General features: G+C 32.7%; 1 protein-coding gene across 2 annotated transcripts; it reads right to left on the minus strand.

Annotated features, from left to right (window-relative positions):
- Positions 1-129: 129 nt before the first annotated feature.
- LOC107793246 (agamous-like MADS-box protein MADS1) lies at positions 130-11,797 on the minus strand. 2 transcript variants are annotated; one of them, XM_016615571.2, is made up of 9 exons: positions 11,658-11,797; positions 11,186-11,429; positions 4,126-4,207; positions 3,114-3,175; positions 2,941-3,040; positions 2,823-2,864; positions 2,544-2,585; positions 2,234-2,421; positions 130-329 (listed from the first exon to the last, which is right to left on the minus strand). In XM_016615571.2, the coding sequence occupies exons 2-9, from the start codon at positions 11,413-11,415 to the stop codon at positions 326-328; spliced, it is 750 nt and encodes a 249-aa protein (XP_016471057.1). In that variant the 5' UTR covers positions 11,416-11,429; positions 11,658-11,797; the 3' UTR covers positions 130-325. The 2 variants fall into 2 exon arrangements, with proteins under 2 accessions (XP_016471057.1, XP_016471064.1); XM_016615578.2 differs by lacking the exons at positions 11,186-11,429; positions 11,658-11,797 and adding an exon at positions 9,224-9,416.
- Between the last annotated feature and the right edge of the window lie 281 nt (positions 11,798-12,078).

Here is a 12,078-nt window from a genome sequence, read left to right on the forward strand (position 1 = left end):
TAAATACATGAGCCAACGGAGGGAAGTCCACCCTCTACGATAAATATGAAGAGATTAATAGCTAGTTTTAAAAATTATCACTAGGTTGCCATACAACAGTTTATAGCATTTATAGAAAGCCTGTAAGAGTAAAAGGCAACATCAAACAAGATTTCATTCCTTAATTAACAGATGACTGAATGCTTGAAAATAAACAGTTAAAATCTCAGTGGTGATAGTTCTGATGATTTACAACTATAGGTTAAAATTGGAGTGACGTTTCTGAAGATGAAGGAAGACCCCTCACCCAAATTCAGAAAACTTGATAGTAGAGCCCTCCAATATATCAGCTGCAGAAATAACATCAGGCAGGAAAAAAAGGGGAAATAATCAGTTAGAGATTATTGTAGCATTACTTTTAAATATGTCCATTAAGATATAGAAAAATATACAATAATCTTGCATACAAGAGCTCAGCTTCAACATTATTTCAAGTAAGCTAAGAGGATGGCATATTGTTGGCTAGCTGTATATGAGACATACAAGCTTCTCAAAATTTTGCCAACTTCAGAAAACTTCCCACTATAGCCTTAGGTCCTTCTTAGATTAGACAAAGCATCTGGTCCTTCATTAAGATTTTGACCAACTATGTACAGCATAGATCAAGATGGGGTGCGGCCTTTCCCTGGATCCACTATGAACGCGAGATGCCTTGTGTACCAGGTAGAAATGACACCAGGCAGCCACTCTAAGGGCTGTTATTTAAGAATGAGCCAATGCGTCATGAATTTCACTTTTTCAGGACAATAATGTCCTGAATTTTAGTTTAAAATTTTAGAACAAAATAAATATCGGCGAATCTCTAAAAAGCATCCATGAGAATGGTTATATGTGCACTTACCCTTAGCTGCCTTTTTATTTTTATTTTTATTTTTTATGTACAGCATAGAGGAGGATACATAGTATGAAAGTATTTGACCAGTCAACCCAAAACAACTAAGGAAATGGATGGAGTAGTCTATGACTTTTTATTATAAACTCATTTGGAAGTCATTACACAATCTGACTACTATCTAACTCAATACCTTTATTTCCGACTTCTTAGGGACAAATTTCACTAGAAATGTTCTTATACGTAATATGTTGCATCAATATTAATAATTTTACCTTTGAAGAGATAAACTCAATACCAGCCAACATGTGTAACCCGATTTCAAAGTTCATACATAAACCTCAATGCGAATTTAAACTAGTGTGAGAATGAACTTACACACATGGTTAGCTTTGATATCTTGTTGAAAGAATCTGAACATCCTACTTAAAACCTTAAGATCATGGGTTCAATAGTTCAAAACTTATAAATTTATTGGAAATTCCTTCTGCAATTCTTGTGAGACTCCTAGGTAACTCAACCGGACACAGTTGATTCATAATTATAATGAAATGGGTAATACTCATTCTGCCTAGAAGATAGTGGTATAGTGGAGTTAAGTTTTCAGATTCCACTTATTATTTTCAGTGCAATCACACCAGTATCGGATCCTCCAAAAATACACTAGGAAGATCCGACACGCAACCGGCAATCTTCTCTGAGAGTCCGAGCAACATACATTTTCACATATCATGTCTTAAGGCGGGTTTAAGTTATATATACCTATTGGTGCTGACGGGTTATTTTTTTGTGTAATAAAATAAGTTAAGGCAGATATCAAAGATTGAATCAGAATGAGATATTTTACTACTCTCTTCAACAACTTCCTAGAAAGGTTAATGGGTTAATTCAACTAGATAGATGGCAACTCCCTACTATTAGACGAAGATACGAAAAATGTAATTTCTTTGTTAGTTGATCTTTTAGAGTATGATGAAAGGATTGAATAGGCTGCTTCCTTTCATAACAAATTGGAAGATTGATTCAATCAGTCTTTATTGTAGGACCCTCTTCTATCTTTACTTTTTTGCTTATGAATAGACATGGTAGGGGTCTTGTCTAACCCCCACACCTAAGGCAATATGCCTGAAGGAAAATTTCTATGTTAGTTAATTGTTCGTTGATATGGACTGGAAGACTAAATTTTAACTTCTTAGTCCAATATTTTGAAAGGTTGAACCCATTCAATCTTTGATGTAACAGACATCAGGCCTAGTCCCCCTCCTTCTGTTATCTTTCGCGTTGGAATGAAAGCACACCCAATATCTAAAGGGTGGGATTAAATAAATAAATAAAAAGTTGGTGGGGGAAAGAGAAACTTACACAAGCTGGAGAGCAGTTTGGTCGTCGTGGCGAGAGTAATGGGGATTAGGTTCCAGCAGATTTACAGGCAGGAAGTTGCGAGCATCGTTATAATTCTGAGAAGTAGTCATTGGCTGCTGCTGCTGATTGTATTCAGATCCTCCTGGCATCAAGTTCATTTGCTGTTGTGCTCTCTCTACCTCCGCTATCTGCAACATCTTTGAAAGATTAATTTTGAAGTTGAAGTAATGTTATTTTTATAATAATAGTATCATATAAATATATGGACGCAAGGAGATATACAAATGCATTATTAAGAAAAGCATATTACCTTTGCTCGTAGATACATGTTGGCATTCTGCAGATCAATCTCCTGCAACAAGTTATTTGGCTTTCTTTAAAGATGAAAATAGAACATATATATAACCACTACCCTCTTTGTCATCAATATGCAGGGTTTAGCAAAAAAGGTTTTAACGAAGGTCTATCATAAACAATCTCTATTCCTTTTCAGGATAAGAGTAATGCGGCGTCCTTGTGGGAATACACTGCGTGCAGGGTTTAACAAAAAAAGTTTTAGTATGTAAAGCACAGGAATGAGTGGTTTTACCCTCTTTTGCATGAGCTCAATTTCTGAGAAGAGCAATTCATTCTGGAAAATCATAAGAACGTGTCAATCAGGATAATCGGAAAACTAGTGGAATAAGCTAACAATAAGTGGAATTTACCTTTTTGGAACGGACTCTACCAATGGCCTTCTCAAGTTTCCCTTCCAAATTCTTTAGGTCCCTAGGGCTTAAACTGCTCAGGGCCTCTCCAACTATTTGCCTAAACAAAAAGCATAATCGTAAATCTAGTGAACTGTGCTAATTCATATTAGAGAAGATCTCTTTGTACTGACCTGTTATAAGTCTGTATATCTCGTATTTGTCGTCGCAGTTTGGCTGCTTCTTGCTGGTAATACTGAGAAAAATAAAGTTGCGTCCATTTAATCAACTCTATTATGATATTTACTTGAATAGGAGGATCAAATGCAAATGCACGCCACAAACATTTCTTTTAACATACCATTTCCCATTTGTATTTTTCTGTGATGGATACCAATTACTTTAGTTATGTTCCTATGTTTACTTAGTACGATAAGTCTTTTGTTTTGTCAAAGACTTATATGCCATTTTTCTGTGATGGATACCAATTACTTTAGTTATGTTCCTACGTTTACTTAGTACGATAAGTCTTTTGTTTTGTCAAAGACTTATATGCCGGTAGATAATGTCCAAACTTGAAGTGTTAGAGAAACTATATATTTATAATATAATATTAGACTAAGACGGACTTGGACATGATGTGCTACTAAAGACATTTTTATTTATTTAAAAATAAGAGGTCGTTTGGTAGGGCGTATAAGAATAGTACTGAGTTTGGTGTATTAATAATGTTGGAATTAGTTATGCTGAAATTATTTCTTATTGACTATTTCGTTTGATATATTAGAAATAACACGCATTGCATATTTTTTTTTCTTTCTAAAAATTGTTTGTTTATGAAAATACTCTCTATAGATTTAAAAAAGCTTTTGAAAGGTCAATTTTATCTTTATACATTTTATCCATATGTTAAAAATCATGATATTGCTAATGTAATGGTTTGCTATGTATAAAAAGTACCGAATAATGTGTATAACTAATACAGGTACTAATTATACGTAGGTTAAAAACACAACCAAATAAGGAATTAATAACACCAAAGCTAATACATATACTATTATTTTACCTAATACATCCTACCAAACTACCAAACAAAGATGCGCTGCAATATCAAAGAAGTAAAAATAGAAAACGCTATGCGAATACATCAAATATACTTATTTTTACTGTTGATGATGACTCAAGATCGAAGAATAACAAGTATACCTGAGTGTTAGCTTCAGAAACAGACCCTTGACTGGTGGAATCAGCATGGTGTTTCTTGTACCTATCAATGGTCGCCCTTACACTGCACATACCCAATTAGAATTGATAAACAAATTAAGGCTTTAACAGTACTCTAAATTAAACCGCATAATTATTTTCTCTTCATTTCCCTCAAAATAACTAAAGCCCGAATTAATTAAAAGCTTGCATTCTAACCAATTTAGAAGAAATCTATGGGATAATTATAGGCCAGCATCTCCTAACATTACTGTGTCAAATGTACCAAAAACCCTGGAGACTTTTTACAACCTACATTTTTCATAAATGTTCAAAAATTTACTCTCTATATAGTTTGAGAATATTAGACTTTTTGTCAAATTGCATCACAAGAAAAGTCTCACAGCCACCAAGCCCTTGGTGGAAAATTAAAAGAGATTTTCAAAGAAATCAATATAAAACCAGCATTCTCAGCTTAAATAGTTATGAACAACCAAGTCACACCAGCTTAAGTAGTTATTTTGTCCAATTTCATTAAATTATTAGCATTTATATATTTGGGCGGGGTGGGTCAAATGATTTTTTGGGTCTTTACAAACTTATTTTTAGTTTTATGATATATCTCTTTTTTTTTTTTTTTTATATATATGAGAGATTTATTTTTACACTTAAAAAGATCTAAAAATGATACTTTCTTAATTTTAACATTGAAAATGGCCATGGAGGCCCATTTCCTCAATTGTTTTCCACCTCTCTTACCAAAAGAAACTAAATTAGGTAATAAGAACTTTTTTTGGGAGGCTATTTGTCAGTTGTGCAGTAGCAGTGTAAGTAGAATTTTAACACAATCAAACATTTAAATTTTTTATATAAGCAGAATGGTAACTTGATGGTAAGTTACCTGTTAGAATATGTAAAATATATTGATAGAGTAGAAGTCTATCACATGGTTTAATCTTTTATTTTTAGATTATTGCATGTTTGGCATTGTTCTTCATGATTGGAACCTAAGTACTAAGGGACGCCAAAGGGAAAATGATGAAAACTCTCACTATTCCATTGGGCAGAAGAAACAGCCCTAAGCAATATATGCACTCTTTATATTATGTTCTTTTTTGCAGACTAGAGGAATAAAATGTGTTATTTGTACATCATGCCCTTCTACAATTTTGAATTTAAGAAAATGACCTTTTTAGATCTCTTATGTGTAAAAGACAGATCTCTTACGTGTAAAAGTAACTATCCCATGTGTAAAATAAGAGGTAGGGTCATAAAACTAAAAACAAGTTTGTAAAGAGCCAAAAAACAGATTAACCCGCGGAATATTTACAATTCAAGAAAGAATATCGCATTCAATGGCACATTCAATAGGAAATAAAGATTCAGGAATTGATGATGATACACAAGAGCTAGACCCCAACATTGCTTTAGGGAAACAAATATTTTAGATGCTGCGCACATATGCGCAAAATATATATTCTTTCATTTTATAGTCAATTCTAATGATATTTCCTTCCACAATAAGATGGCTTCTAAAACTGAACAAAACGTCTTATCATTCCTTTAGATTTACACACCTAGAATAGCACAAGCGCATGTACAAGCATAATTTAGCTGATAACTCAAGTAATACAAAGGGTAAAGTCATCCACTTATGCAACACGAGGAAGTAAAATATCACACTCTCTCTTGTTAGTATATCTACTAAGTAATGGGTAGGCATCTACATAATAAGGTGTCACAGAGAGAAAAAAAAAAATACTAAAAGACTGTACTATAGTTTAATAAGATTTGGTTTATTGTTGGTTTGACTTCCCTAATGAATGCAACCCAGTACTACTACTACAACAACAACCCAGTATAATTTCACTAGTGGGGTCTGGGAAAGGTAGTGTGCACGCAGACCTTACCCCTACCCTGGGGTAGAAAGGTTGTTTCCGATAGACCTTTGGCTCCCACTGTACTATAGTTTAACAAGATTTGGTCAATTTTATTTTTAAAATCAATTGTTCCCATGACTGGGAGCAAGGTGGTGAGTTCTTGGAGGGAGGGAGACGAGGGTCTATCGGAAACAGCCTCTCTACCCCAGAATAGGAGTAAGGTATGCGTACACACTACCCTCCCCAGACCCCACTAGTGTGATTATATTGGGTTGTAGTTGTTGTTGTTGTACTGGGTTGTATTCATTAGGGAAGTCAAACCAACAATAAAAGAGAGGTGGATGTACACATCCTTACCTCAGCTGCCAAAAAAAAATAAAAATGGAGACCTATATCTACCTTACTAGTAGCAAAATTACAGGTTACAGTCTTGCTTACAAAAACAATAACAAAAAAAAAAATTACTTGCATAGAATCACAAAAAACTGAATTTTCTGTGTTTATGTCTGAAGGAGGTAATTAATTTGGTCAATTAACTTACATATGAATGATTCACTAAAATATAAAAAAGAGCCTGAGATTATTGAGAGAAAATTCTCTTCCTATAAATAAAACTCTCAAAACCTATGGGTTGTATACACTGTGAGAAAAATATAAATGTGGAAGAGTTCTTTTCCACCAAAAAAATCTTTTTCTTTTTAACCGAAAAAAAACAATTTTAATTATGATAAAAAATCAGGGCAAACTAACAGAAGGAAGGTTTCTCTAATCTTATACTTCAAACGGTTTGTTTTTCTCCTCAAGACTATTATGCATAAGCACTGCACACGCTATTAGAGGCCTTCTCAATCGCCAAAAAGATTTTGATAGTAAGATCTTCCACACATTATTAGAGGCCTTCTACAACTAGACAAAATACAAAGGCACTCTCTTGGAGTTAGACTTCTTAACTCTCGATGAAGTGATATTTTCTTTGTATGCTAAGTTAGGAAATGGCTGTATTAGAATGTGAATGCTCATTCATCATCTAAAAAATCATGGAGGCAATGCATTTTTATTTATAAAAGAAGTAGTATATAATATATGAATCTATTTTGCCGTGACAACAACAACAACATACCCAGTATAATTTCACATAATGAGGTCTGGGAAAGGTAATATATACGCAAACTTTACCTCTACCTTATAGAGATAGAGATGCTGTTTACAATAGCTTTCTTGTGAAAAATGATATAATTATCTTTCTATATGTGGTTAAGAAGCAACATACGGCCTATCAAAATTTTGAAGTATAAACCTTTCAAAATTTTAATAGCTTGAAGGTGATCTTTGACGTGGTTACAAAGTGGATCGAGTACAAAGAGATGCTTAGCTTATCATAGAAGTACTAATTAAAAAGTTTTCGAGACAAATGCAATAAGGTGCTTATTTTGTCCTCAATTTGTCAATTACTATATGTTGTCAACTACTACTATCCCATCTTATAGGAAGCTGTTTAACTAGAAATTGTTAATTTGGTTAATGTATTATATTAGTGACAATAGAAGAAACTATTAAATATGATTAAATCATTAATTTGAGAGAGTAATCACATCAAACTTTAAAATTTAATTCATTAAGCTAATTGAAATTTTGAGAGTTGTAAATTTGTATAGTAAAAAATGTTAATCATAGGATTGTCTTTTATTTTTAAAAAAGAAAGATTATGATACAAAATTGTCAAAGAAGAGTTACTATTTGCCTAGAATAAGGACATCTTTGTACCTTATGATTTGTGTATTCCGAAAACTATTCTTTCTTTCTATTGGTACCTCATCCTAAAATTGAGGCTAGTTGCTTAATCTTATGTTGGCTCCTTATGAAGTAACAATGTAAAATGTTCATAATATCTCTCAAAATCATCTAAACAATTTTTGCCTTATCCTTTTGAAAATACTTTTGAAAAATCATTGACTGCAACCAGACCAGAGGAACCAAAAATTAAATTTCAAAATTTCAAAATTGCAAAATAAATTGCCCAACTTACAGGACATAATCTGGCACAAAATCTCTAGTATTGAGCGACAATGAGAAAAGAAAGAACATAATAAGGATTGATGTGTGCACACATCACCTATACATTTTTAGATCAACTGTGGAGTTTCTCAAATTCTTTTGCATTGTCAAGTTAGAATTTTTGTTTCGGTTGCCTTATATAATGAACTCTTTATTTTAGTAAAACCAATGTTACCATTTTAGAACTTTAAAAGAAGAAAAAACAGATAGTTCAACAAGATTTTTTAAAGCTAACTCATTCTGTTCTAATTTACTTCCTCCACTTTAATTATTTTTTTGGCTTTTTTGTTGTTGTCTATAATATCTGATTTTTTCAGATATCATGAAGGAATTAATTTCTTTTTTTCAAAGTTGCCGTTGGAGTAAAGATCTTAGGAGTATTTGTTATATTTTTAATGAACAAATTAAAGTTAATATGGTCAATTTAATTATTAATTAATGCTAAAAGTTAGATTCCTTAATAGATGTGAAAACAATCAAAAAATTATTTAAAGTGAACCGAATAGAGTATTTTATTCTGTTTCTTTTTTTAGTATGTTACAAAAGGAATTAATAGCATTTTTAAATATAAAGTAAATGTAATTTAAACTTTCATTTTACTTTTAACAAGTTATTACTGCCGCACAAATATTGGCATGTTGAAGAGTACAAATTTTAAAGTCTCAATTTCTTCCGGTTCATATAAATTAAAACCGAGGGAGTGAGTAAGTAGCTTTCTACCATATGCCTCGAGATTAGTAGGTCAAGAGGTTCAACTGGATTTTTTTTAAAGCTAATTCATTCTCTTCTAATTTATGTTAACCTTTTTTTTTTTAGTCTGTTACAAAAAGTATAATCTCTTTAAATTTGAAAAATTTGTAATTTAAACTTTTAATTTTACTTTTAAAAACATGTTCCACACAAATATCATAATATAATATTGAAGAGTACAAATTTTAAATGTCTCAATTTATTTCGAATCATATAAATTAAAACCGAGGGAGTGATTAAATAGCTTTCTGCCATATGCTCCGAGAATAGTAGGTCAAGAGGTCAAAATAAAACCAAACTTTTTCCTTAGAAAAAAGGAAATTGGTTTTGGAAATTGAGTCTTCTTTTGGGTTTCCAAGTATTATCCACTGGGTTAAGGATGAACTTAGCTTCTATGGGGAAGACCTGCAACTTACAGTGAGGGGAGAAGTTCTGTAACCTTAATTTCGTCGAGGCAGTGATTGGTTGTCCCCTGCCACGCTGGCGCAAGATCCCACAACATATTGGCTTGAATTCATGTCTCTATCTCTCTCCTTTTTACCCAAGGAATAATACCCTCAAGTTTACCCTTTTACCCATTCCCAAACATCCAAAACTTTATCTTTCCTTTGCAGTTTCCTCCATTATTTTATACTCTCCTTGTGTTTTTTAGTGTGTGTGTGTGTGAGAGAGAGAGGCTTTTAGTGAAGTCTTTCTCTTGTGTAAAGTGTTTTGAGTGCAGCAGATGAGAAGCAGTCAGTTCAAAGAGCAGCCATTCTATGGTTGCACGCTCTTCCTATGCACGAAAGACATCACATAAAAAGTGCAGTGACTCTCTTTCTCTTTCTTTCCGTACCCCTCTCTCCCCCAACAAATGGTGAAAAATAAGACCAAAATCTGATGAAATTGTGACCCTCTAATAGTTTGACTAGGTCTTCATACATATACTCTCCGTTTTCTTATTCATTTTAATGGACATTAGTTTAAGAAAGAATATCAAAAGTATTCTTAAAGGCCATACTTCTAAACCCTTTTTATAAGAACATGTAAAATTAGATGTTTAAAATAAATATTAAATTTTCAATTATAGAAAGATATAATTTTCTTAACCGAATAAAAAGGAAAGATATCAAGAGTATATGGAATTGCTTATGGCCCTGTTTAAGGAATTTTCCACCAGGTTAGCTGTTTAAGCTTAAAATTCAAATCAAAGTGTTGAAGATAAAACGCAAGAAAGATCTAAGTGTAGAAAGAAATACCGTAATACATAAAGAGTAAAAATTTACCCTTTGAGATAAAAAGTTCTTTTTTTTGAATGAAGTGAGTAGTGATAAAAGAAACCAACCGAGAAAAGGAATATATGACAAAACCTTCTTGTTGTTTAGCTCAGAACTGAAAATTCGTGTCTGACGTGACCAAATATTCGTGTTTAACTCCCGTATGATATGATATCTATGGTCCTAATTAATCACATCAAACCCTAGCCCCATATTTCAATGTTTCATTTCAAGAAATTACTGAAGGTAACAAACCCATTTGCTAAGATCACTCAAACTTAAGTTTTGACTATCCTGAAATTGGAAGTTTAATGAGTTCTATATCAGGCCCTTTCAAGATTATGGAAACCCTAGAAATAGAAATAATAGAGTAGTTTTATTTGGGACTGTAGAGGGATAGAATGGTAAAGAGAAGGGCAGAATCTAATTGCCTTTCTTAAATAACCCTAATTCAACTTTTGACTGGATTAAAGAGGGAACTTGATCTGAAACCCTAATCTGTAAGTTGATAGGCTATGGCCTCTGTGATTTCTAAAATGACATGTTATTAAGGAAACGTCAATTGGAGGAGTAAAGAGCAAATCACAACATGACAGCTTAGAGAGAGAGAAAAATGCACTAGAAGAAATGGCAAAGATGCCAAGAAAATGGAGATAGAGAAGGGAAAGCTAAGATTTTCGTTGTACTTTCTCATATCTCTTAACCTTACTTGTAAGTTTATTTGTACAACATATTTCTCTATATCTGTTTTAAACAGATCTATCTTTAAAATCAAAGAAGCAACTGAGAAGAAGCAACAAAAGAAAGGTTGGTGTTCTAAAGCTCATAAAGGAAAAGAAACAAAAACATAAAGCAAACAATTAGATAAGCAAATCTTTGTGACGAAGAAACTCAATCTTTTAACTGAACACCATATTTACTTTCTTATGTCAAGAAATCCACACACAAAATCTTGACTGACATAAGGCAATCAATCTGCATCTATTTGTTCTTAACAATAGAAAAAAAAACATAAATTGACACACACAAACAGAGAAAGAAAAATATTTGGAAAAACAGTTTAGCTGAAATTTTTTAGGTTAAAAGCAGATCTTGGCAAAAAATTGGTCATAAATATTGAACCTGTTATTGGCATATTCATATAGGCGACCACGGCTGGAGAAGACAATAAGGGCAACTTCAGCATCACAAAGTACAGAAAGCTCATAGGCTTTTTTAAGGAGGCCATTTCTACGCTTACAAAAAGTAACTTGTCGATTTGTAGTATTTTCAATCCTCTTGATTTCGATCTTTCCTCTTCCTGATTTCCTCTGAGAATTAGATGACTCAAATTCTTCATTAGGAAACACCATCTTCCCTTCTAAAGCTGAAAAAAGCAAAACCAATATCACGATCTCGTTAGCTGATAATTTCCTCAATCGGGGAAATTAAAAGTGTCGTCTAAGATAAATATATTTTGTGTGCATCCAAAACAAGCAAAACAACAATTTTTCTTAGACTTGCGTATGTTTGTAGTTACTTCTTGATACTTTTATTATGATGTTTTGATCAGGAAATATAGCAAGGATAAGGTAAAGAAATAAAGAAAGTCTACCTAGAATTTCTTGCAGAAAATTCTATTTTGTATAGCTTTGAACATGAGAGCTTGCAGAAAATGGAAGTGAGTTGCACAAGCAGAAGGGTAGTTATAGATAGGAAAAAATTGGACCGTCCAACCGCAATACTACTTTTTGCGTGTATGTCTACACTAAACTACAAATAATTTTTTTGATGTGGTGTAGGTAAGTGGTATTGAAGGAAAGTAACAAAAGAGGATGTAAAATTTTAGGTGTACACTTTGATTGAACTCCATATCAACCATCCATTTTCTCAAAGTATGGGAAAAAGGGAGTGAGAGACAGTAAGAGGCTCTTTTGAAAAGTGACAATTAATGGGATTGAATAGTTTGTTGTAAGTGCAGTCAACCCACAATTTAAATAGAGTAGAGAAAAAAAAGAAACTAGTAAACCCTTTAT

The sequence above is a fragment of the Nicotiana tabacum genome, chromosome 2, assembly GCF_000715075.1.
Source record: "Nicotiana tabacum cultivar K326 chromosome 2, ASM71507v2, whole genome shotgun sequence".
NCBI classification, from domain to species: Eukaryota; Viridiplantae; Streptophyta; class Magnoliopsida; order Solanales; family Solanaceae; genus Nicotiana; species Nicotiana tabacum.